General features: G+C 52.3%; 7 protein-coding genes across 7 annotated transcripts; 2 read left to right on the plus strand and 5 right to left on the minus strand.

Moving 5' to 3' along the window:
• Positions 1–7,640: 7,640 nt before the first annotated feature.
• On the plus strand, positions 7,641–9,417 carry BDZ83DRAFT_588962 (bZIP transcription factor; the record flags this gene model as incomplete). The annotated part of the gene is made up of 2 exons (XM_060506189.1): positions 7,641–8,535; positions 8,588–9,417. 2 exons carry the CDS (start codon positions 7,641–7,643, stop codon positions 9,415–9,417), a joined length of 1,725 nt encoding a protein of 574 aa, XP_060359890.1.
• Positions 9,418–10,561: 1,144 nt separating this feature from the next.
• Positions 10,562–13,129, minus strand: BDZ83DRAFT_763186 (GMC oxidoreductase; the record flags this gene model as incomplete). The annotated part of the gene is made up of 7 exons (XM_060515213.1): positions 10,562–11,311; positions 11,433–11,656; positions 11,677–11,846; positions 11,907–11,980; positions 12,050–12,538; positions 12,601–12,944; positions 13,018–13,129. 7 exons carry the CDS (start codon positions 13,127–13,129, stop codon positions 10,913–10,915), a joined length of 1,812 nt encoding a protein of 603 aa, XP_060359891.1. The 3' UTR covers positions 10,562–10,912.
• A 2,327-nt stretch (positions 13,130–15,456) lies between these two features.
• BDZ83DRAFT_76734 (ribonuclease III domain-containing protein) lies at positions 15,457–16,433 on the minus strand. The gene is made up of 3 exons (XM_060515283.1): positions 16,024–16,433; positions 15,631–15,951; positions 15,457–15,472 (listed from the first exon to the last, which is right to left on the minus strand). The coding sequence occupies exons 1-2, from the start codon at positions 16,250–16,252 to the stop codon at positions 15,728–15,730; spliced, it is 453 nt and encodes a 150-aa protein (XP_060359892.1). The 5' UTR covers positions 16,253–16,433; the 3' UTR covers positions 15,457–15,472; positions 15,631–15,727.
• Positions 16,434–16,926: 493 nt separating this feature from the next.
• On the minus strand, positions 16,927–17,691 carry BDZ83DRAFT_76740 (uncharacterized protein). The gene is made up of 2 exons (XM_060515285.1): positions 17,289–17,691; positions 16,927–17,229 (listed from the first exon to the last, which is right to left on the minus strand). The coding sequence occupies exons 1-2, from the start codon at positions 17,491–17,493 to the stop codon at positions 17,102–17,104; spliced, it is 333 nt and encodes a 110-aa protein (XP_060359893.1). The 5' UTR covers positions 17,494–17,691; the 3' UTR covers positions 16,927–17,101.
• A 1,719-nt stretch (positions 17,692–19,410) lies between these two features.
• BDZ83DRAFT_756639 (uncharacterized protein) lies at positions 19,411–21,000 on the plus strand (the record flags this gene model as incomplete). Its single annotated transcript, XM_060514775.1, has 3 exons — positions 19,411–20,241; positions 20,402–20,509; positions 20,569–21,000. 3 exons carry the CDS (start codon positions 19,411–19,413, stop codon positions 20,998–21,000), a joined length of 1,371 nt encoding a protein of 456 aa, XP_060359894.1.
• Positions 21,001–21,158: 158 nt separating this feature from the next.
• On the minus strand, positions 21,159–23,099 carry BDZ83DRAFT_589005 (amidase signature domain-containing protein; the record flags this gene model as incomplete). Its single annotated transcript, XM_060506193.1, has 1 exon — positions 21,159–23,099. One exon carries the CDS (start codon positions 23,097–23,099, stop codon positions 21,159–21,161), a length of 1,941 nt encoding a protein of 646 aa, XP_060359895.1.
• A 740-nt stretch (positions 23,100–23,839) lies between these two features.
• Positions 23,840–25,303, minus strand: BDZ83DRAFT_744400 (uncharacterized protein). The gene is made up of 2 exons (XM_060513157.1): positions 24,241–25,303; positions 23,840–24,187 (listed from the first exon to the last, which is right to left on the minus strand). Exons 1-2 carry the CDS (start codon positions 25,155–25,157, stop codon positions 24,073–24,075), a joined length of 1,032 nt encoding a protein of 343 aa, XP_060359896.1. The 5' UTR covers positions 25,158–25,303; the 3' UTR covers positions 23,840–24,072.
• Between the last annotated feature and the right edge of the window lie 160 nt (positions 25,304–25,463).

The raw sequence follows: 25,463 nt of genomic DNA on the forward strand, positions 1-25,463 counted from the left end.
CTTTGACTTAATAGCTCAAATCTTGTTATACGTTTGTTGTTTGATTCCAGTTGTGAGTATTTGTATATTGTTCTGGAAGTTCTAGTGCAGTAGATAGAACAAGTTCCCTCCACTTGTCTTGTGAATACTAGGACATCATAGCAAGTTATGAAATACTTGACGTGCCAAAGATCGCAGAGTGGGCCAACCACAACATGAGAGTAGTCGCTGGATATTCCAAAATAAGCCTTGACAACCTCCAACGCTTCCAAGAGCAATAGAGCAGGGCCATCATAACCTTCTCAAAACAGAAAAGCGCTGAGCATCCCTTCTTGACCAATAACCACCATCCCACAATCTCCGTAGCTCTGCGCCATATCAAAGTCATTATCTTATGCCGAGGCATCCCAATATTCGCCATCAACTTTCCTCTCCCCCGCCTCGAGCTGCTCAACATCGGCAGAATCACTAAGCACACTTCCTTTAACTGTGAACTCGTCCAAAAGTATCGGCAAATGGACGGAAGCTCGGCCTCGACATCCGGTCTTCCAACCAATACGGAAAATAACATCGTCCACTCTGGCGTTCCTTCAGATGAAAAAGACATGCCTGTGACTTCCTTCTACGGCTCAGATCTTCACTACCTTAGTGCTGACCTCCCTACCTCAGGAAACCCATATATAATGAAGCTCCCTTCTTTTTGCTCTCTCTCATATAGCAAGAATCCAAATTGCGTCCGCTAAGCTTCACCAAGCCTTTTCATCCCACTTTGTACACTTCGTGCTTAGAAGTTTGGGTTTCCGTGGCGGCGGAAGGGAGTACCTTCCATTTGTTACCCCTCCTCTTCGACCTCCCGACGGCATAATGCTCTGAGTAACTCTCGGGAAGTCTATTCCTCGCAAGGAGAGAGGGGACGGGGGAAAAGCACGGATTCGGTAGAGACAAATAGGTTGAGACGCACCGAGGCCGAGGGCCAGTAAAAGGTTCCCAGCTGATGACTGCGTCTATTTTGCACTGATCTCGCATGAGCATTGGGCAGCATGCACACGCATCCGTCCACACTCACACGGGTATTTTTCATTTACTTGCTTATCCGTACATGTGGCTCAACCCCGCCAGGTGCTCTCTAATTTCCTGCCAGTGGGAAAGTCTTGACGAATATCCGTATCCTGTCAACGGACAGAGTGAAGAAAAGTTTGGATGGCGAAGCTTTCCACAGCATGGAAGAGCTTAGAGACTCAACAGAAGCTGACTTGCAAGCCCTCAGGGCCAAGCTTCCCCTTCCACCAAATTTTGTAACATCTGCCACTCCAAAGGAAAGGGAACCAACTCTGAGGTAGCCGATAGATCATCACGTGCGTGGCTTGACCTTTGTGTGGCGCTTGTACTCTCAAGCGCCACAAGGGAGGGGTAGCGTGGCTGTGCACATCACCAAGCCGTCACTATGACCTGTGGCTTGTCGGACACCACAAAAAACCTGTTCTTGACTGCTGCTTGAAGTCGGATCTACAGGGGAAACTCGATTCTGATAGGGCGGCTCTGTTTCTAATAATGTCCTGCCAACAAACTATCCTAGTTATTGTGGCATCTGTGATGTTCACTTTTGTGGCGAAAACACTGGGATTCGTGCAATGATCAGAGTTGCGTGGTGAGAATCCCTTCTTTCATCCCTCATTTCTTCCCTTGACATTGTTCCAAAGTCCATCATCACCTTGTGACCTGATGTCGAGCTGATTGGCTGGATGCCGTTGGAGTGAATCAATGTTTACCAGCTAAGTAGAGGGCTGCCGTACCATTTTATCGATGGAGTCAATCAGGGTTGCTACAACGGCGACTTACCTTAACCCAAGGTTATCGAGATGGAACCGTAAGTCAATGTCACCATTCTCGATTAGTATCTTGAGATCCAGGCCACCCTGTCGTAGCCCGAATTCCTCGGAAAGTCCAAAGCCCCTAGACTTCTTTGCTCCCTGTTCGCTCAAGAGCACGACATCAGGTAGGCGAGACGGAATTTTGCTCGTCGGATATTGATATCAGCAATGAAAGAAGCACCTGGCTGACTAGCCGACCATTCGAGAGACAACAGTCGAAATTTCGGTGACAATAACCGTGCAGTTCCTGACTCTCTGCTCACCTCGAGGTCATGGCCCTGCCCACTACCATGATAACGCTTGAAATTTCGATACTACCTTATTACAATGCATGCTCAAAGTTCAACAATCTCGTTATTTTCGCAGTGGCTCATGCACCCGCGCCGCAGGCCGCACGGGAAGAAGGGGGGCGCCCATCCATAACTGGCAAAAAAATGCTTGGTACTCTCGACGCTAGGCCCGAACGGAACGGAGTATTTTGCCAGATTCAGGCCAACCTCGAGTCGTGACTCGTGAGTCGTGAAGGTTGTTTACTGGACAGGGGTACTTTTTTGCCCGGCACGGCAGATGGTGGAGACAGAGGCTCAGCCACACCCTTGCACTCACCTGTCTGCGGAACATTCTTTTCTCTCTTTTTGATACGGATACGTGCGGGCCATTGTGCGGATGATATCCGGACAAGAAGCACATGAATCGACGTGATGGCGGAACGCATCCGTACTGCCACCGTGCCGTCAAGTGTGGACTGACAACCTCCGCTTTTTGCTTACCTTATGGTTCAGACTTTGTCTTCGGCTTGGACAAGTTAATTGCTATTGTGGAGATGATTTTCCAAACAAGATATCGTGGAATGTGGGAGCACCTAAGTAGGTATGAGGATGTATTGTCCGGTGCTGGTTGAGAAAACGATTTCAGAGTGAACCCCTCGAAGAAAATGCATGGTGGAGGTCCAGTCAGCGAAATGACCTGAGGGAGAACATCTTCGATCAGCAGAAACAAGCCTTCCATCGAACAGGCTTTTGCTCCGAACCGTAAGGTGGATATACCATAACTGATAAGATTCGGGATGATCGGACCCTAGAGTTCAGCTCTTCGCGATGAGGGGGGAAAAGTGTAGGGGGCCAAGGAATGTAGAGTTGACGTTCTAGAACCCCAGGTCGAAGGGGCCGCCACCGTTCTGAAGTCTGTCAGTCTGTCAGTCACCGTGGCCCGCATGTGCCACAGCTATGTACGAATACACCTCCCTGGATCTTCTCCAGACTCCTGGTGATGCGCCGATGTGGGCGATCAAACCGACGCCATTCCCGCGAGAATCAGAGGGGTTGGTTGATGGTGCGGTACGGGGTGTCTACTATGCATCGAAACATGGGATGACAGGGCCCCCTTCAAGCGGCTCTTTCGAGTTTAAGGTCAAGGGTGATGTCTAGTTGGTAGTCGAAATCATCGAATGTTGCGGTTGTTGATGCCGAAGCCCCTATTGTCCGTTATAGTCCGTCGAAGGCGTTTTTCCACACTAAAAGGGGAAAAGAGCCTTGTCGGTATTTGGGGCCGTCGAGCTGGCCAGTAGGAACCAGCCGCGGAAACGGAGAACTGGGGTTTACGGCGGTCCCTAGTTGGCTCTTGGAAGCAACCGGTTGTCAGTTGACAAGGCGTCCTGGATTTCGCTCCCGGGACTTTGTGGGCTGTCGTGGTTGTGAAGGTGCCGCGGGTGAAACAGAGCGCACATATTTTCTATTTTTGTTTACACAACGTCATGGTTCGCGCTTGGCCGGGGCGTGGTCTGGCAGCGGCTCACCCTGATTCTCGGCACAAGAGGACTTGTGAACCACTAAGCAGCCCAGCTAGTGCAAGGTTTAGCTCGTTATGTAAGCCCACGCCCACTGATGGTTGGTTGCGGCCGAGTCTTCTGCTGATGACTTGACCTGACATGAGCCAACTGCGGCGTGTGCGAGGCGGCGAGACTCGAGAAAGTCGGCACGTCGGGAATGTGGGAGGACCTTCGGGACCGGTGGGGCCAGAGCGAGGTGCCAGAAAGCCGAGACGGTGCCCGTGGTACTAGCTAGAAGCATTGTTACAGCAATGCCGAAACGGCGCCGGGGTATTCTGCTGTGGGGTTGGAAGAAGTACTGGCTTCAGGTCTGTCTGCGTTCGACTCTCAGTCATCGCGGCACCAGCGTTCGATATTCGGCTCAGTCTCGCGATGCGAAAGGGCTGACAGTCGTCTGGACTCTGGACATTGTCAAAAGTTGAAATGGAGACTGAGACGTCTGCGAACCCATCCTGAGCAAGTGCTCGAAAGTGACAAAAGTGGACGGACGGTTCGCGGTCCAGATTGCGCGTATCAAGGGTAGGCGAGATGGCGAGGATCATCAGATTCGCCTCGAGTCTGGGGGGCGTAACAAGCCCAATTTCCATCGTGCATCGACCTTATTGGGAGGGCCCGCGGGTTGGCGTTCGCCTGTTTGACTGTGGCCCAGGGAGTGAAGTCGACCAAGACTTGTGATGCAAGATGCGCGATACTACAGTGACCGCCGTTAAGCCAAAGTCTAATTCGATAGAATTGTTCCCGTTTTGGTGTTGAGGGCTTGCTGTTTATTGCCAGCATCAGGGCCATGGCCGTGGTCCAACGCCCGACAAGGCTGGGTTCACAGCGACTGTTGCAGACGGATAAGCAGCTCTACTGCGTATAGATGCTCGTCTAAGCCACGCCGTGTCCCGTGTCCTTTCCTCTAGGCTCGCTCATAAGGGGGTGTCAACGGCACAGCCCATGCGAAGCGCAGATGAACGAATCAAACGTGGGTGGTGGATGATTTGGTGATTTCGATAGTGATAACGACCGTGGTGGCAGTGCATGAATTATCGCGGTAGGGTCAGGGAACGGAAATCACAAAAGCGTCCCACAAGATTGAATGATCATGGGCGGCATATCCAGAACGAACGGGGCGATCCCCTGAATGGGATCTAACCACCGACCACATTGAGGGCCCAGTCCAGTGCGGAATGTCGGGAGCGAACGAGACGCCTGAAGTTGCCGTCGGGTCTGGCTCTGGGTCTGGCTCCCTAGACGAAAACTCTTTTCCAGATGTTAATGCCGTGGACAACGGACGACGGCACAACTTCCGCTTCGGGGGCGAGCTGGAGGGAATTTGGAGCCGCGAGAATGGGACGGCCTAGTGTCAGCGCATGGCCAAACGCCGTGTACTATCCCTTCTACCACCTCCTTGACCACCTCCTTGAAGCTCGGACGGAGACACGGAGACCAACGAGCCTTTTCGGAGGCACCTTTTCGTGATGTGGGCAGTGGCCCGGACAAAGTACCGTAGCCGCAACTTGCAAGTGAAAGTCTATGCCGCGCCGTGTTTCTAGTCTCCGAGACCAGTCTGCTCCCAGTGCTTCAAAGAATGGTACCCGGGGGGAGGCGTGAATGCTGAAAAAGGTTGCCGCAAGTGGGAATGCTGTGTCAAGGTGTGTCTGGATTGCTTCGAATCGGGGGCTGAAATACCACAGGCAATGAACGGCCTGCACTGTTCTGCGCGGCGACGGTGAGAAGCATGGGAGTTTGATATGACTAGAGACGGAGGTGGTCGGTATTTGCATACCGCGAGATTTCAAGCCCGTCGTGAGCAGATGGGTCAGGTTGTTGGGACGAGTTGAATCGAAGACCATGGATTCAGTGATTGAGGCTGAGCATAAACAACCTTCTTTTTGAACAAAACAAACGAGGGTCATTGATTTGTTGATGGTGGGAAGCGCAAGAGCTCAGAGCAACAACTGACGATCAACCCACGCCGAAAGCAAAAAGAGGCAGAGCGCCAACTGGAACAGCCACACCCGGGATAGCGATACTAGTGGTATCACTACATGCGACAGCGACAGTTTTGTGCCCGGTATCAAGTATTCGGTACCTGACATCAATCTCGTAAGCGAAAGCGAACAGGGGAGGGTGCGCCGCCGCCGCACAACCAGAACTTCCCGCCGCCCGTCACTGTCGGGCAGTGAATTGGTCGGCTCGGGTCAGCACTCAGCAGCACACAGCATCGCATAACGCCAGGCGAGGCGCCCGAGTGGTTTGGTTTGTATTGTTATTTGCAGCGATTCGCTCAGTTCGGATTTGGTCTCGCGCCCGAACAATACGCGGCCTCGTCATCTTGTCATCTCTCCAACCTCGAGGTGCGGCTTCGTTCTTGTCTGTCGGCCAGATTCTGCTCCGTCTTATCGGAAGAATTAGAGACGACACGACAATGGGAGATGGGATTGACATTGGATTCATCATCGACGACGATATTGTAAAGCCCGCAACCAACATCAGCGAGGGGAAATTGATGATAAAATGGGCGGGTAAACAGGTCTAGTCTCTGTCGGTAGCGTAGACGAAGACGAGCGACCGGACAAAAAAAGTCAAAAAAAGTTCTCTCAATAAGCGTGCGTCGTCGAGTCGTCGTCAGCAACATTTCGAAACGGCAACATCGCGCCATTGCTTGTGGTTGGGCGGCAGGCGACAGGCGGCAGAGCGAGTGGTCGAGTTCAATATCAAAACAAGCGGTCGCTGTTCTGGCGAGTGGACGAGCTTGCGAATCCACGTTGAATTCCACAGCGCTCCGGGGGTTCACCAAAAGAACCTGGAAGCCAAAAGGCGCAGAAAATGAAGGAAATGGGGACCACCAGGAGCGAATCACTGCGAGCGAATGGTCGAGTACTCGTCGACGACCGAGCCGAAAAGGGCAGTTGGCGTCGTCATCCTCAGGCCGCAGACGTGTACATTGTAAGTGTGCATCATTGCAGTAAGGTAGGTACCTGACATTTCGTAAATTCGTGCTTTCCCATCCACCTCCGAACACAATTGTACCTGCCGTCCGCTGGTCTACCTGCCTTAGTTCTGGCCCGACGCTTCTTCCTCTGCCTGCCTGCGCTTGCTGGTACGAATATTCGCTGTAGGGAAAGGGAAGGAACGGACGAGTGAGGAAGAGCGAGAGGGAAGGAACACCACTGCCTGCCTTCCCACCCGACGAGAAGGTGCAGCCCGTCAGCCAAGGACGCCCGGCCCAGTCTCTCTCATCTCCCCGCGCTAATCCCAATCAGGACACGTCGTCCATCGGCTTACGCGTCCCTCTTTCCCTCCCATCAGCGTCCCGGTCGTCTCTCTCTTTCCCTCCGTCGTCGCTCTTGCGCTCTCTGGTCTTTGCTCAGTGCTCTCCCCTTCTCTCCTTCCCTCTCACCCCAATCCCGTCTTTCCACTCCCTTCCCAAAGTAGCAAAGTACCAAAGTACCTTCCCCTCGCTCTTGCTCGCCCGTCCCAGGACTCCTGGTCCCTTCCTTTCTCAACTCCCCCCAGCGCCCACCCCCCTGCTCAGCCCGCCCAGAATCCGCTTGGCCCGCCTTTCACCCCCTGCTACTCCGAGGACCAGGCACCCAAATCATTCAAGAAACGGAGTCCCCGTGCTCAATCCCTCTTGTTACGCTTCCCATACATCCACTGCCCAGACCCCCCTAAACTACTCGTCTAACTCAACACTCTTCTTATCCTCTTTTCCTCTTTCTCCTTCCCACCTACCGATCCCTCTTTCTTCTCAACTTCAACCAAACCACCAAACGAAACATCCACCTGGGGCATTGCCATCTATCGTCACGAGCCTCATTCATCGAACCGAGTACTATACATCGATTCCTACCTCGTCGTCGCGTACGGGGCTTAACAATCACTACATAGGTTCGCCACAGACCGGTGCGAACCCGAATCCACCAAACCCATCTACATCGATACGTAAGGGATCGAACCCTCCTTCGACGGCAATGACGACCTCGAATCAGAACGTCGATAACATCGACGCCCTCCTCGACTTCAGCGAGTACGACAACATGTCTTATCAGTCTCCCTCGCTCTCTCCCGCGGCTACCGCCAAGAACACTTTCACCCGCCCATCAGTCAGCACCGTCGCAACCCCCACGATGCCGTCCGCATCACAACCTCTTTCGGGCCCCAGCCACCAGTATGATCTCTACAAGCAGCAGACTGGCATCGTCCCCGGTGCCCTCGCCAGCACTCTGGCCGTGAACGAGGCCAACTCTCACATCAGCGGCTACAACAGCGGTTATGGAATGGACTACTTAGGCAATGGTCTGAGCCCGGAGAACGACATGTTTGACTTCAACACATCGCCCTCCCAAAACTCTACTGGCTTGGATATGGATATGGAGTTTGACTCCCCTCCCGACTCCCAGTACTTCTTCCCCAACACCACCGTCAACCCCACTGCCATCAGCGGACAGGAGTCTCCCGTCGTCCCCTCCCAGCAGAGCAACGTCGGCCGCCTCTGGCCCGGTATGCACTCTCAGGCTGCGCTAGCCAAGGCTCAGGCCCAGCAAAGGCAACAGCAGCAAATCATCCACCAGCAGCAGCAGCGCCAGCAGATGGGCCAGAAGCAGCGCACCAAGAGCCAGCAGCCTACCGACCCCATTGTTGAGCAGAAGATCACCCAGCTCCTCAACTCCATGCGTGCTAAGCCTGCTCAAGAGGGCGACAGCCCTACTCCTCTCATGAATCTGCCTAGATGCAAGAAGGACGAGGAGGATATGGATGAGGACGAGAGACTTCTCGCCAGCGAGGAGGGCAAGAAGCTCAGCAGCAAGGAGCGTCGCCAACTCCGCAACAAGGTTTCCGCCCGCGCCTTCCGTTCCCGCAGAAAGGGTAAGTTTCGCAACCACAACGCTAAAACATTCACTTTGCTAATCAATCGTAGAATACATCACCCAGCTCGAGGCCGAGATTGCCAACAAGGTTTCCGAGAATGGCGAGCTTCGCCAGCACAACCGTGCTCTCCAGGACGAGAACAAGCGCCTGCAGGATCTCACTCGCATGCTTCTGGCTTCTCCCTCATTCTCCAACTTCCTTGACCATCTCAGCACCAACCCCCAGCCTGCCCCCCAGCAGCAGCAAGCTTCTGCCGTCAAGGTTGAGAGACAAGCCGAGCAGCGCCAGATCCCCAAGGACATCAACCCCTACGCCAACCAGACCCAGCAGCAGCAGATCGGCATGGCCATGCTCCCTGAGCAGAACATGGACTTCTCTATGCTGAACATTGACAACGACGCCTACAACTTCCAGCCCCAGGTCTTCGCTGTTCTCGAGACCCCCGATGTTCCTGTCACCATTGACACCAACGTGCTCTCCGGGAAGTCCTCCAACTTTGTTGGCGAGCAGTTCGAGTCCGACGACGAGAAGATTGAGCTCCCCACTATTGAGGCCCCCAAGGTCCTGGCGCCTGAGGTTCAGTCCCAGGCTCCTGTTACTGAGGAGGTCTTCGATGACGAGTTCGAGAACGACCCTGAGTTTGCTCTGTACCACTCTGCTCCTGCCCCTGCTACCGAATCCCCTGCCGAACTTGACACCGAAGCCCTCTCACAACACGAGATCTTCGGTGGTGTTGAAGCCGAGAAGGTCCTTGCCCGTTACGAACTCGTCGACGCATCAGAAGATGAGCAGAAGGCGTGTGTAGCCATGGCCAAGGTGCAACGCATCGACGCTGCGCTTCAACCAGTCCTCGCCAGATTGGAGTCGCTCTTCCTCTAAAACCACATTCTCTACTACACTTTCTTTTAGCACCTTATTATGGGCATTAAGTTCGCTACACCATTTCCTGTGCATACTAGCTTGATATCTGGGACATGGCGTTGGGATTGACTGGGAATCAACTACACCCCAACCGGGACGGCATCTAGTTTCTTATTTTATTTCAAGAGTGTTGCGGCGGATGAAAAGAATTCTATAGGAACCAAGCTGGTTCGGCATGATTGATGATTGTTAACATTGGCGACTAAGAAGTGGGATTACGGCTGGCCATGGCCATCGTGTACTAGATAGATTGGGCGCTCCCGCAACTCGATCTGAAGAATACAAAAGAATTACCAAACTTCGTCTACTCTAATCTGTTTCCTTTGAACGATTGTTTCCTTCCACTATTGAAACCGCGATATGCATGCTCTGCTCGTCTCCTCGACCCATACAGTACGGTGGTAAATTACGGGCCTGCGATACGAGATGAGGCACGAAACGTCGCGTGCGTTTCTCAGGAATCTGCTCACCCCGTGCATCTATGCCGTGTACTCGCTCTCCCTCCACCCATGGGTTTTCCGTGAGCACGTCCCCGACCCTGTTCAGCCGACCGCCTGTCTGTCACCGTCTCATCTTTCGAAACGGCTTGGCTTCGGCTCGGTACAGGTTTTTGCTGGACATGCTCTCTAGAGTAGTGGATTTCAGAGAGGACATACCGAACCGTCCAACGAGATGATCATGTCCCGATGAATCCCCCACCTGCCGTCGAGGATATGAACGAATGGTATGGTTTGGAGATCACTATCATCTGGTATCTGGATCTTTCGGGTTCGTGCGATTGGGGGCTATTGGTCTTGATACCCTTGTCTGTGATGTACCCTTGGCTTGTCAGGGGTTGCTGGGTAGAAGAGATAGTAGGAAGCCTCTGCGGGCACTGGAGTCTGAACTCTGGAGGCTCTCTCTCTCGATTTTGGGGCCGTTTAACTGCTGGCTCGGATTTTCCGACTGGAGGTGGGGTGCCACGTTTTATGTGATGGGGTCCGTTGGTAGCTTGCCTTGCCATGCTGTTTGACTTCATGTTGCCTTAATGAGTGGTTGTCGAGCAGGAATCCCGGCTTGTGCCTTTCTTGTCGTCGGATGAGTGTATCATGTTGTCTCTAGTCACTGGAGCAGATTAAGAAAGTTGAGATGGCAAGTCTGGGCGAGGATGGAGCATGCTAGGGTCCTTTGCTTGCTATGAGGTGATATTAGTCTCTGGCAGGCAGGAGTCTTGTGTAAGAGCCGACGGCCGGTTGTTGGCTGCCATTGCTTCGGCTCCGGAGGGTGATGGAACTCCGTTGCCTAAGTGTGAAGTTATCTACCTGGTTGAGCAGAGGAATGGCCGCGGACGACAACTGAAAGTAACATGTACTCATTACACATGAGACAACATCAACCGCTACTTCGCATCTAGAACTGAGCTCTATCGACACTAATCACACCATCATTAGACACCACTCATCCAAGACCACAATCACAAATCCCCCCAATCCTCGCGGATCATCTCCGCCCCCTTCTCCCCAATCATATACACCGATCCCACGATATTAACATCAGGCAAGATGGGAATGATGCTACAATCAACGACCCGTAGCCCATCGACGCCGTACACCCTCAGCCGCGGGTCCACGACGCCGCCTTTCTCTTCGGGCAACATCTGGTTCGTGCCGGAGGCGTGCCAGTTGGGGATCGTGTTGGCGCGGACGTAGGCCAGCACGGTGTCCTCGTCGTCTTCCGAGACGCCGGCACCGGGGGAGACTTCCCCGTGGGAGGGGCCGACGGTGTATTCTGACATGCGCGGGTGGGCGAGGATCTTGCGGAGGTATTTGAAGGAGGCGAGAGCGATTTTGCGGTCGGCTGGGTGGGCGTAGTACTAGATGACTGTCAGTCTATCCTGTTTCTTTTTGACGTTTGTGATAGAGAAATAAGGATTGAAGTGACCACGCCCTCTGAGATAAGTTAGGAGCATGGAAAGGAAACAAACGCAGACTCACGTTGGGATTGATCCTCGGCGTCTCAGCCATAGAGTTCGACCTCAGTGTAACATTCCCCCTCGAGAGCGCCACCATACTCGACGCCGTGAGGGAAATATACGTCTCGTTGCCGCGGGGTGTGTAATACGGTGTCGGCCCGCTCGGGTAAAAGACACTCTCGAAGAGGTACTCGATGTGCGACTGGTTCGCCAGCCCCGCTGTGACGACGTCGCCCGCACCAATGGCTTGCAGCTCCTCGACGGACAGCTTCTGGAAGGCGTTTGTGATGCCCGAGGGGCCGTGTACTCACCCGTGGCGTTGGTGTAGAACTCGTCCTGGGCGGCGCGGAGGGATTGGTAGGTTGCTGCCATGTCTGTTGTCGAGAACTCGGGGGTCGAGAGGGCCATTATGCTGAAGACGGAGTGGTCGTTTAGGCTTGGGAAGGGGATGATATTAGTTGTGGTGTGAGAGAAGGCAAAAAAGGAGGGGACATACTGTTGGCCAATGTTCTCATTGACGTGGACAGGTTCGATGCCGAATTCGTTGAGCTGGGAAGATGGACCGACGCCCTGAAGCGGACGAGGTTAGTATATGACCTATCTTCATCATGCCATGTCCAACACTCGAGAGAAACTCACAGAAACCATCAGAAGTTGAGGCGAGTTGAATGCTCCCGCGCTGACGATAACTTCCTTCTTCGCTCTAACCTCATGCACAATACCCGTAGGATGATCCATGAATGCAACTCCCACAGCCTTGGGCTTCTTCCCCTCTTCCGCCTGGTCAAAGTTGATCTTCCACACGGGAGCAAAGTGCAGCACATCGAGGTTCTTCCGGTCCTCAGCCTGCTTTAGGTAACTATCGTAGCTGGAGCTTCGCATGAAGCCAGCGTCGAGGTGGCCCGTCCCCTGCTTCACCCCAGTGCTGTTGCCCGTGTTGTGGTCCTCGATGATGGGGATCTGCAAAGCTTCAGAGGCGGCCTCAATGAAGCCTACGCCCGAGGGCGGGACGTAACCCTGAAATCCGAGCTGGAGGGGACCGTCGGCGTAGGCGGAGGAGTCGTGGGTCTTGTAGGAAACGTCAAAGCCTCGGACTTGATGGTCCGTTGGAGGGTTGAAATGCGTGCCCTGTTACCGTGTCAGTAATATACGACAAACACCCTAGCCTGGACAACTGAAGAAGGGTTTACCTTGACAAACAGAGGATAGACGTCGTCCCATCCCCAACCCGGGTTCCCGACCTTGACCCAGTCATCGTAGACGGACGAGCTGCCGCGTCCGTAGTAGAAGCCATTGGTCACGCTGCTTCCGCCGAGGCACCGGCCGCGGTGGTAGCGGAGGATGCGGCCGTCGAGGTGCTCCTGCGGGGTGGTGTAGAAGGACCAGTCGATGGCCGTCCCGCCGAGAAACTGGTTGCCGCCGGGCGGCTTGTAGGCCGAGACGACCTCGGGGTTCGGCCCCGCTTCGAGGACGAGGACCCGCTGTTTGCCGGACTCGGAGAGGCGGTTTGCGAGGACGAGGCCGGCGGTGCCGCCTTTGAAAGGGAAAAGGCGAGTTAGCCGCCTGAAGTATTGTAAATGTGAGAGAAGAGAGGGTGTATGTATTACCTCCTGCTATGATGAAGTCGTATTCATCTTGGATTGTTGCGCGGTCGAGGCCCTTAATTGGTGCGGCCGAGACTCCGGCGAGGAGGGTCAGGAGGGGGAGGATCAGCTGCATCGTGGGACCGCGTCCTTCACATCGACAACGAATACCAGGAAGAAAAATGACTCAATTGAAACCGATTAGAATTTATTTGATCAGTTTTTTGATGGGCTTGGGTAACGGCGTCTTCTTTCTCCGGCTATCTATCGGAGATGCCCCAGACCTCATATACCTCTCTGGCCCAGCCCAAAGAGCTGCATCTCATGATCAACTCACTTGCAACTGGACACAGTCAAGCCGGCTCAGCCCATCTTGGCTCCTATTGAATCAGGCATTCAAGTCTAACTTGCGCCATCATGGTGCGTCATCGCACCGAGAGGTGTCAGACCGAGCGAAGGCGAGGCGTGCCGTGGATGCTCTTGGCGAGGAAGCGAGCAGGATGGATTGGATGTGGCACTTGTTCTTTTAGGCTTTTTTTTTTGGGTTTGTCTCTAGGCAAGGCACATTGAAGTTTTGGGGCGAGGATGGCGGGGAAGGAAGACGGGGGAAGCTTGGTTTTGGGGTACGCGGGTGAATGGGCACGGTGAGCAGGTGACCGGTCCAATGCTTGGAATTCAGCAAGGCTTCTTGTTCTTGTAGATCAGATGTTGGAGGTGGCACAGCTTTCTGGCGAAGCGGGTTTGAGAGACAGGCAGGACTGGCGGGACAGGTACAGTGCAAATGGTGCCACGAGTTGATGGCGCAGGATCCGAGAGCGACGTATGTCAAGACATTTCGGTCAACTAGTACAGAGTACTAGCGTTGTGTGCCGTTGATGCCGCGGGGTTGGCATCCTGTCCTTTGCTCCCGCCATTCGGCTCAACTTGGGCTTGAACTTTACCTGGCTACTTCTAGTACCTTCTTGTCCTCCAGGTTCCAAGAAACCGCGAGTGACTTGCTTTGTCTTAACTAGGGAACTCCATACTCTGGCATCTAATAATATGCGAGTGAGATGGGCCATGGCAATGCTACCCGGTACGGTGTAAGGTGGTCGTAGACAGAGGTGGAGAAACTCCACCGAGGAGCGAGGCCAAGACAATAGCATGCAGGCTGGAAGGATCCGGCCGACGTACGTCCAGCGGGGCGTGCGACACCCATCGACCACCAAGCCCTACCGGCCCCGAGTCCCGTGTGGTGCTCCGTCCTGTGCCCGCTTTCGCCCCGCATCTCCGCGAGTAATTGGGGTGAGATTTGGGTGATGGTGGAGATTTGGTGTAGGAGGGGGGGGGGCAGACTTGAGGTGTCTTTGGCAATTAACTAGCCTTGTCTTCTCCGATAAGATGCCGTTGTGCAACTTATTCTACTCTTGTTCAAGGCCCAATCGAATCCTGGGTTTCGGTAGGGGATGGGAGGCTTCGACGTGCCTGGGAGCTGCAGGATGTGGCGCCTTGTTGATCGGCACCTATTCCGCCTTGGGCAGTGTGATGTCCACGTACTTTTGTTTCACATAATCCTGTTCTTCACCTTTAGTGGAAGCCTACGCGGCGAATTTGAAGTTGGGCTATCTTGTTGGGAGGTGTTGTATGTCTCGAATGCCTAAATTGTTTCTGCACTACCAAGACTATGCTCGCAATCCAGTTGGAGAATCATTCATAGCTCGGTTTCGCGATCTTGCTGGTCCCAGGATTGAGTTTGATATTCAAGGTTTTGGTCAATTAGATTAGTTTAACATGCGACCTTGGCGGGCCACATCCTTAACTCAGAGTTTGCTGAAGGATCAGATGCAAGGTGAACAGCAGTATCAATACGAGTATTACAAGTTGACTTGACGGCATCGCCACTTCAGGGTCGCAAGCCTTTGATACTGGTCAGGTGAAAATATGGTTTGGAGATATCCTAGATGTTGAGCCGGCGATCTCATGGCTGCATTTCACAACTGGAACGGCGAGATATAGAATTGAAGTGGTGTATTGAGAGCTTGAGTGTTGGTGAGATCGTGATGTCGTCAAATGAGTGTTGACTCCAGCTCAGGAGTGGGAGAAGGGGGATGGTGTAAAGTGCAAATTCCAGAAAATGGGGAGTCAACGTATATCGAACCGATAGCCCCGAACAAAGCATTCCTTCAAAAGAGTGATCCAAGCCAGAGCTCATTATACCCATTGCCCTTCTGTCCTCCAATCCTTGCATGTATGTATTCCTTCTTCCTGTCGTTACCTCCCTATGCCGAATCGCGATCTTCTCCATCGCCAGATGAGCTGAAAAGCGAGTTAGACTACAAGTCTCTTCATCCACACATACTGTCGAACTCATCACGGTCTATAACCGCAAACTACGCGAGTGAGTGACCTGGGGTACCCGCTCACTCCGCAATAAGGCCCCTGGCCAAGAGGAAGCCCGGAACACCCGCATCAGGGCACCAAGGGCCCCATACGGAATCCCCTAGGAACACGGCGGTCGGTTCTCTTGGCAGCAGATCTTGAGAGAAGATTACAACACCCAAGCTGACCCCAGTCTGCTTCGATGTTCTTCGCTGGATCTGCCGCGAAGACAAGAGACGCGCAAACGCAATGTTCCCAGGGGATCTCCGTTTGGATCCCTCGGTGCCCCAATGCGGGGTTTCCAGGTTTCCTCTTGGTCTGGGCAGGCTACTGATCGTTAGCTCAAGGGCATAGGAGGTTTTTGACATTACCGGTATCAAAGAATTCCGAGACGCGTTGCCACAAGTCTCGCAGCATCGAGTCCGCCATCCAAGTACGCAGCACCGATAATGGCCTCGATAGTGTCAGCCTTCGTCCGAGCACCGATGGCCCGACCCTGTGATGGATTTAGGTTGAGACACTCCAGGAAATCGAACGTGTCAAAAATTTCCGCGAGTCGCACATTATTTACAGCACGCTGGAGCTGGGCGTCGATGGCACCTAGCATCGTCCATGTTAGCCTCTTGAATGGGAAAGATACTGCAGAGATTTCGTTGTCGAATATGAACTCACCCCTGGCTTCGAGATTCTCAATCACCATCGCTTCCACAAGCAGAGTCCCGAGAACTCTGTCCCCCAAGAGAGCCAACGTTTTGTTGCCGTCGATGATGGAACGATCACCGGCAGTTAGGACTCCAGGTCCTGGGGTCTGTAAAGCCTCCCGAAGCAGGCTGCGAGCACTGAACCCATAGCCAGCGATTTGCTCGGCCCTATCCAGCCGGTCGTCCTGATAGGCCTGCATCGCGATGGTACTTAGCGGCAACTATCGGACTGTTAGGCCGTCTGCAGCGATTCGAAGTTGAAAGATACGAAGAAAGGGACAATAGAATAAAGAGATTGTGAGAAAGGTGAGGACATGAGGTTAAAAAAAAGGTATCGAATCAGAAAGACCGCACTATTTAATACATTTGGGGGACTTCAACAGACTCAAATTGTGGTGGCTGAGATAATAGTCTCCGTGCAGACAACTGATTAGCATGCCTCGACACGGCGTGGTGCTTGAGACATTTTTCAGTGTTGTCCTCCAATCTCATCAACAAGATTGCGACAAAAACTAGATTTGCCTTGCCTGGGGTCAATGCATGTCTTGAACCTGCGCCCGAATCACGCCGTCCCCCGCGTAACGCGGTCGTGTTGATCAGGCAGCCCACAACTACGCAAGAACAAGAGAGCCAAAGCCAAGATACTATAGGGTGTCCGCCGGGGCGCGTGTTTAGCAACCGCAAGGCATCTAAATGCATCTGATGATGGCAACTTTGTCATTGTTTGCTAGGAGTTGATTCACACCTGAATGCTGATGACGCAGAAACATGGCCAAGACGGTCAGAAAAATAGGTTGTGCCATACAATCTGTTTGCACTGCTGTTCCACATAGAGTATGCAAGTGACGAAAAGAAATTAGGCGCTTGGTGAGATCCTCCTTCAAATGAGATCCCGAATAGCAGCGTACTAACTGTCAGCTTCGAAAAGGTACTTAGTAGCCCTATTTCAACTACGTATGATGGAGCTTGATATTGGGATGAATTGAGGTTAGAAACTTGTATTGCTACACGCCGAGAGAAATATCTCAATCAGCTACCCGATTCTGAAGCTATTTCTTCGCCGGGTTTCGGGGACCGTCCACGGCTTTTTCCACCGTGCCTGCGATGCCTCCCTTGCTTGCATCAAACTGACTTCCAATGACACCATCCTTTGAGAAAGGGCCGCCAACTGCTTCGCCTGTGAAGGAGAAATCAGGATCGAGGTTATGCGATAGAGGTGTAGAGCACATCACTTACCAATTTGGCCGATGTTACCATCAGGGTTGAATTGCTTGCCAATGGCGCCCTCTGAGGAGATGACGCTAGGCTTGGATGGGCTGGTGTCCTTCTTTTGGCCGGCGGCCTCGGCGGTGTTGTGGATGGGGTTCTGAGACGACATGGCTCTGACTCTGGGTACTGATGCAGCGAAAAGCTTGGTAGGTCTGAGGGCGATTCTGTTCATGATTTACTTAGTGATTGTGATGATGGATCTCATTTTGAGGTTCTTTGGGTGAGATCTTATACACTTTGAATCGTTGTGCGCGTCATCTTTGGCGCACAGCATGTGGTTAGCCAGAATGACGTTTCTGCGCCAGTGAAAGAATGGTGACATCATGAAGCGCTGACCATAACATTCGAATGGTGCACGGAAAGGACCGAGTGATGGTAAACGGCATGAATCATCGTTCAATTGAGAGGGCTTCAGCCAGCGACTTTCCGCAAACATCAGCATTCCTGTGGGTTGGCCCGCCAGAGTCTACCACTGCCATATGCACGCTTGCGCCTAAAGGGCTCAAGACAGAATCCTATCAGCCTGTGGCCGTACAATAGAAACCTGAATATGGCGAAATTGAAACATCTTGCTGGACCGAATTCGAAACCTGGTCATTTCTGTATGCCAACTTAATGCTGGAAACACGAGTTTCTACTAACTTGAATTCAATTGTGATTGAGGGCTACAGCGTACTGAAAGTAGACATTTGACCAACACTGAATTCCGTGTAAAGTTCGTAGAAGATTGAAGTATCCTGCCGAATACACACCAATCGTTGCTTGAGAATGATTCCAGAACAGGAACTATTCTCTGTCATTTCCTTGGCTGATATCTTGCTAATTTAGTTGACCTCAAAGATGCAATCATGTTGGGAAGGCATCTTATCGCAAAGTGGGAGAACAAGTCGGAGACATGTACCTTGGGAAGTGGCCTTCCCCTCTTAGGATTCAGACTCCCAAGTGGCCGAAGATGAACATACTTATTTATGTATGTATAACACCCACTTGATGTGAGCTTCATTGTTTTGTCTGCCATCCAGTGGGAGAAAGTAGGGCGTTAGCAAAATGGACATGGGTATGACCGTATGCTTGGTATTCTCATTGCTCCTAGAAACTCACGAGAACGGACGACTAACAAGCAACTACTTAGGTAGTGAGTAGGTACGTGTTGAATAAGGTGGGCAGTTTTGAGATAAGGTTACATAGAGTAGGGGACAAGACGTCGTTACTTAAAGCTCTGATACAACACCTTGTATCGTCAGTTGATGTCCTCGCCCTCGAGTCGCCCGAGTCGCCCTTGCCCATCCCCTGACAAAAACTTGTGGGAGTCAGAAAGGACAGAGTTGAACTGAGAGCTAAGATATCAGATAGTGCTCTCAGTCTGTCCGCTACGACTGTAAATACTTACTTTATATGCTCTATCCCTCAAGTGACTGGTGTGACATGAGTTTCTTAAACAGTATGGATGTTTCTACTTGACCAAGATGAATACGGAGTTCTTCGATTTTATACTCGGACTCTTCCAGGCATGCAATTCCCTGTTTCATATGTATTCTGAATGCAGTTGCTCTGTAGCTAGAATGTTTCTAGTTGTTGCCAAATGAAAGCAAGCAAAGGCTTCATTTGAGCTTTGACTTGAGACAAGGAGCTCACAATTCAACAATAAGGATCAACAAGTGTCTTTGACGAAGTCGATGTAATCGTATCAAGCAGGGGTTTGATACTAAGATCTTTGTTCTCAAACCTATTCGCACCTGGATACTCGTGTATTCCCTGACTGGCTGGAACGCCCGAGTATTCCTCAGATTTGATGGAAGGAGCGAAGTGAACATGATTGACGTCTTGATTAAGCGAGCAACTCCAAATGAAATCGCGCCTTTTCACTTAACCTTGGTCTAGGGCTTCTGCCTCACTTCCTTTCTAGATAGTTCACGGTCGCTCCTTTCTTCCTGTGGAAATATTCTCAACCTTCTCCTTCAACCCATTCTTCTTCGTTCCTGCTCTTATATCGCGACCTTTCCTTTCCCACCAACACAGTCACTTCACACAATCGATCGTGAGTCTCTGAATCTCAACCCCCAATCTCTCCTCCTTCAATCAACAAGTCATGGACTTCGACGATGAGTCGCTCTTCGGCTCTCCTCCAACTTCAGCAACGTTGGAGCCTCACTTCGCTGTCAGAGATCCGCTTCCCCTCTGCTTGCCCGGAATGAGCGCAACTCACCTCCTGAACGCCAACGGTGCTTCTGCGCAGGCGCAGAGCACAATCTCGAATTCACAAGTCCCTCACTTGCATCATCAGGTGCTTGGAATCGAGAACAACGCCTTGGACGTTCCTTCCAGAACACAGACGCCCGCACAGAGACGGCTTTCACGAAAACCCTCAAAGAACTCTTCCTCTCGAAGAAGCTCTTCAACTCAGAGAGCCCCCATCTCCGCCATCAACCCTGGCGTACCCGTTAGACTGATTCCAACAATGCCAGGTTCCTCAGCTCCCACAGCAGAGAATCCCCTGTTCGCTCCCCCGATTGCGCCGGGTTGTAGTGCCTTGCCTCCTTTGCCGGCATCGCTCCTTCTACCACCTACACCGCCCGTTCTGAACGAGAATGGCACACCCTCGGCCTCAGGTGTTGGTGAAGCATCTTCAAGCCAGAAGTTGTGTACCAAGTGCCACAAGCCCAAGCCGCAGTCGGAGTTCTCTTCCATGACCAATATGGGTCTGACAAAGGAGCGAAGCCAATGCGAGCCATGTCGCAGGAAGAGAAGAGAGTCATCGGCTCGACACAAGCTTCGCAAAGAACAGGCTGAGACTAAGGCTGAGGACGACCAGGAGCAGCTTCAACAGCAGCAACTTCCACAGGGCGGCATGGCGCAGTGTCCTCACCATGGCTTGAGCGAACACCAGCCGACCCGTTCTTCTCATCCATTGGCAACAGCGGTTGGTCTTGGGCAGGCAACTGGATCCAGCCCCATGCGTGGCGTCGCTACTGCGAGCACATTGCTTGGCTTCAATTCTATTACAGAGCTTAGGAGAGAGGCAAGTCCCATAACTGGAAAGATACCTTAGTCTTCAACATTTGCTAACGGAACCATTTCAGACGTTTGCTCCTGATGCACTGATCAAAACCCAGCATGATCCAATCGACTTGACATCTCCAACCGTTCCTTCCTTCTTTGACTGGCCCGCAGCCCAGGGACTTGAACAGGTAAATCACAATGTTTTCTCCAATTCGCCCAAGTCTACATGCTAACACATCAATACCAGGGCGTCGACATTGAAGCTGATATGGCATTCTATGGATTGCAGTCGTCAAAGCAAATGCCGTCGCCGAGCTCAGTTCTCCCGCAAGAGACTGGCATGGAAGCTGGACTTCCCCCAACCCAAGACCACACAAGCGAACTCTACGACATTGTGAGCGTCAAGACGCTTAAGACTCCCTTGACCAAGAATACCGAGGCCTGGCTTCTCAACCACGAGAAACAAAAGTTCAAAGAGGGCCGTAAAAAGTGCCAGTGGATGAAGGCGCAGGAGAAGAAGACTTTGGTGGCGTGCTGGGAGAAGAGACAGGCCTCGATTGTTCTCGGACTTGTCGAAGTGCCTGGCTCTGATCTCCAGCCCATGATTGGCTACTCCTACGCCGAGGGTTCGCATCAGAATCTGCCTGGTGCCTACCCTGATGACTATAATTGGCATTGAACTGGGCTGGACCCGTGAACTACTTGAAGAAGATGGTGGAATAGTTCGAGATGATTCTTTGTGTTTCGCGGGCGTTGTCTATTGGGAAAGTGGAAGAAGAGGTATTGACAGGAAGGACCTCGGTTTAGTCCCATGGTGGAAATCAAACGACACCTGTATCATACAAAGGTACGCGAACCAGTAGTGACAGGCCCCAAGACTCCCAGCTTCGTCAACTCTTCGACAAGATTAAACAAGACAAAGTCGCACCCCCTCCTGGCCACCATGTTGATAGTCACAGGCATCATTTCTTCTCGGTAAGTGATGTTGCTGTAGTAGGGCACCTGGCCAATTGGGATGGTGAAGTCTGCGCTTCCGAAGTAAGACGCAAGGGTGGAAGCAGCCCCTCGAGTTCCAGTACCGGCAGGCAAGGCAGCGCCGGGGGACTTATTCAACTCAGCCTCTCTGAAGGAGGGAAGTCCACCCGTACCGATGTCGTAGATCATGATGGATTCGGAGCAGCTCTCGGTGGTGTTGAACAAGACCTCACGATGCCAGGCATCGGAGTCTTGGCGTCTACGGTCAAGCGCTTCGGTGTGGCCTTTGGCGTCTAGGGAGAAATTCCGGAAAGAAGTTCGGTACGGTCTATCCAAAGAAGGGAAATTTGGGCTGTAGTGTGCAATCAGAGGGGTTGCCACAACTTTGAGCTGTGAGTAGGTCCAGATGGTACTCAGATCAGCTAGGATTCTGTCAAGATCTCGACCAGTGACGCTCTCGACTGTTTCCGTGATGTTGACTTTCGTGACCGTCAAGTTCATGATCTTATTGACTTGAGCCAAGAAGCTCTGCAGGACTTCTTCAGCGGCGGGGTTCTGCAGCGGAAGGTGGTCGGTGGGATACAAGATCCGCTTCGGAAACGCACGAGAATCGGGGACCTCAAGCTCGGGTAGCCCATTGAGGCTACTGTCTTGGTGAAGCGAAGGCTCATACCAAAGCTTAGAGAACTTCACCCAGTCCTGGGGATCACGTGCAAACACACCGCCCGTGTCGGCACCGTAGGAAATAGGCATCACTCCATCCAGCACCATGAGGCCTTGCGACGGGCGGTTTCCAAACGTACCCGAGAACGCTGCCGGTTGACGCATAGACTGGCCAGTGTCCGACCCGATGGCAAAGTCGAGCCAGTCGTATGCGGCAATGGAGCAACCACCGCCAGCAGAAGACGCTGAACAACTGAGGTATCCATCACCGCGGGGGTTCTGAGGGTAGTATACGTCGGTCCACTCCCATGCGTGAGCCGCGGACGCGAATTGGGATGTTTTCTGCTTTCCCACGACAGTTCCGCCGATGTCAATGATGCGCTGAATAGAAGGAGCGGTTGCGTTGGCCTCGGCGGTCATCTGTGTCCATGCTTTGCTTCCTAGAGTGGACTTGAGTCCCTTGATGTCGTAGATGTCCTTGACGCCAATTCTTTTTCCAGCTAGAGGCCGAGAGTCGGCTTCACTGTAGAGGCGGGACGGGACGGGGATCAACGGATAACCCCAATCAGCGTCAGTCAGGCCAAGGACCTTGTAAGTTCCGTTGGATTCGTAGATTCCGTGGACAAAGTCACTATAGGTATCCGTGTAGAGGCGGGAGACCGTTGAGAACGTGACTGTCCTGCCATCAGACTCCAGAAACAATGGTCCGGGAGGCGGCAAGGGCGACTCAAGTTGGGAAGAAGCTGGTAGCATGAAAACTTGCGACCCAATAGATGCCACGAAGGCTGTGGCAGCATCGTCAAGTCTTGAAGAGCAATTGGAGCTCAGGATGATTGTCTCAAGGAAGTCCTCCGAGAATACGTCATCTTCGGCCAGGTAGCGAGCAATCCTATCTTGGAGGTACTGCCCAGTGATGACAGGAGAAGTTGCAACGATGTGAGTTGCCGGAGCGTTGGTTGCTTTGGGTTTTGCGGCTGCGAGAGCGAGTGGCGAGGAGGGCGTTGCCAAGTAGCTCTTGTTACCGAGTTGAAAGACTTGATCCAAGCCATTAATGGTGAGGATCAAAGTCAGGGGACTCCTTTCGACGAGAGCGGTGGCAATGCCCGCGAGGCAGACAAAATGAAGAGCTCGAGCCGCCATCGGAAGGATATCCAGCATGTAGAACTCTGAGATGCACTGCGACGAGTTACCCAGGAAACTTGGGAGTATCCGTGGTGAGAGGAACGCGACACCTTCAGGATATAAATACCGCATACTTGATGTATATCACTGTCCTCCGTGACAATGCCTAAGAGCATATCAAAGTCGACCTAAAGCTTGCATGAAGCTCCTTCGTTGCCAAATGACGGCGTGAAGGTATATCCACTGATAAGACATGCATTTTATCAGGCCAGTGTCTTTCCCCGCCTAATTCGCTAAGACCCCGCGCCTCGGAATGGGAGCATTTGCCCTCCTGCTTGGCATGGAAAGAAGATCAAAGTCCTCCATGATTTGTCAATTTTTCGACAAAGTCCGATTCCGGCTTTGTGACCCAGCTGTCGGAATTATTTTTTGTTGTTCCATCGAACAGGCTTATCTCACCCCGCAAAAGTCATTCAGGCTCTTATGGCACGAACTACCTCTGCCGAGCGGAATATACATTCCGGAAGGAATAAGTGGGCATCATGAACAGTACAATAACTTCACTCTGAACCCTCTTTTATGTCTGCAGGAGGACCGGCGACTGCGATCACTTCAAGTCTCGGTATCTTGGTTGTAATATAGATAAGCTCCAACTCATAAGATAAGACTTGGAAGCACCCAACCTTAACGCACAGCAATCAAGTTGAATTTGAGTTTCATTGTCTCGGTGTTCTATTAGCGATATGAATTACATTTCTGATGCGCATGCGAATAACAGAAGTCTGCTACGAAGAAACAAGGTAAAAATGGTAAAGACTGGCCAAAAGAAGCCCGGGTCTAGACTGTGGGACAGCAACGTACATGCAGGCAGGCAGGCTGGCAACTTCTTACACTCGAGTAAGTTGCCCACTCAAGCGCCTCCTGAAAGCTCACTCACAATGACACGCGACAATGAAGTTTCCGGAAGAAGTAAAAGGAGCCCAAGTACGATCTACAATGCTTTCAAGACGGATCTAACGCCCGCAAAGTCCAGCTCTTCTAGTGTCTCGTTCCAAAGACGATCTATAACAGCGCTACCCTCAGAGGTATAGAGAAACGCGGCAAACCTGTAAGTTGTCAGCAGTGCAACGAGAGAACGCATAATCGAGAGAAAACATACGGATGAATCTTCCAGCTCATTAAGAAGCATCCATGAGACTCTTTGCCTTTGTTGACAATGGCATCAACAAAGCAAGAGGCACCTACTCGTGGCGTTCGTCCAGTCGCTGCTCCAAATACCGCGACTCCCAACTTCATGATGCCCTGTGCATCTCGGGCTAGGTTTGTGCCTTTGCACCACGCCGGATCTGCAAGGTTGACAATGACATCGTCTGCCGAAACATAGTCGACCAGCTTCCAGAGAAACATGTGAGCAAGTAGCTTCGACGTATTGTAGGCCTCCCGGCTGTGGGCGGCAAAGACCTCAGCATCATCAAAGGACGGGAGGAGAGGGTCTGCATCTCTGTTGGGAAACGTGGCGGCCAATGTTAAAGCGGCGCTGACGATTGTAAGACGCGCCGGGTCGCTGTTCTTCTGTCTTTTAGCCTTTAGAACGGGAAGGAGGAGTATGGCGAGAAGCATAGTTGACAGGTAGTTGACTTGAATAGTCTCTTCGTGGCCAGTGCTGGGGACCTTGGTATAGTCCATCCGTATCACGCCGGCATTGAGAAGAGCGATGTCGATGCGACCGAAGTCGGTATCAATGCGGCGCACAAAATCCTGGACAGACTCGTAAGACGTCATGTCGAGGAGTTGTACGCTGATTGTTGCAGTGGGATATCTGCGACGAAGCTTTGCCGCGGCTTCTTCGCCTCGCTCGAGTGAGCGTACAGCTAGGATCAAGCGGGATAACTCGAGATCCAGCAGTTGAATGGCTGCTTCATAGCCTAGGCCAGTGTTTCCGCCCGTGATGATTGCGGTTTCTCCGGAAAGACTAGTGCTCGGGGCAGGCCATTGTGGCTTGGCGCAGAATTGATTGTTGTAAAAGACACGTCCAAAGGACAGAGTTGATGGTGGGAGGTCTTTAGAACCGACCATTGTGATACTATTGCAAGGGGATTGTGGAACTGAGGTGATCTCAACTGAATCGGCTTAACGTACAACTCAGCAATTGAGGCGTCAATAGATCAAGCAGAACCAAAAGGACTGTTCACCGGTCTCCAAGGCTTTTATAGCCATGTCGCGTCTGCCTTTGAGGAAATGGGTGTTGATTCTGACAATTCATGGTTCCACCTGCTGACTGATGTTCAAACCAGTTTGTTTGCCTAGTCGGGCATGGCCTGCAAACGGACTCTAAGAATCCTGTCAGCTTGATCGACACAACATGTCACTAAGCCTAGATTG

This window comes from Colletotrichum acutatum (genome assembly GCF_030867785.1).
Source record: "Colletotrichum acutatum strain CBS 112980 chromosome Unknown BDZ83scaffold_133, whole genome shotgun sequence".
NCBI lineage: Eukaryota > Fungi > Ascomycota > Sordariomycetes > Glomerellales > Glomerellaceae > Colletotrichum > Colletotrichum acutatum.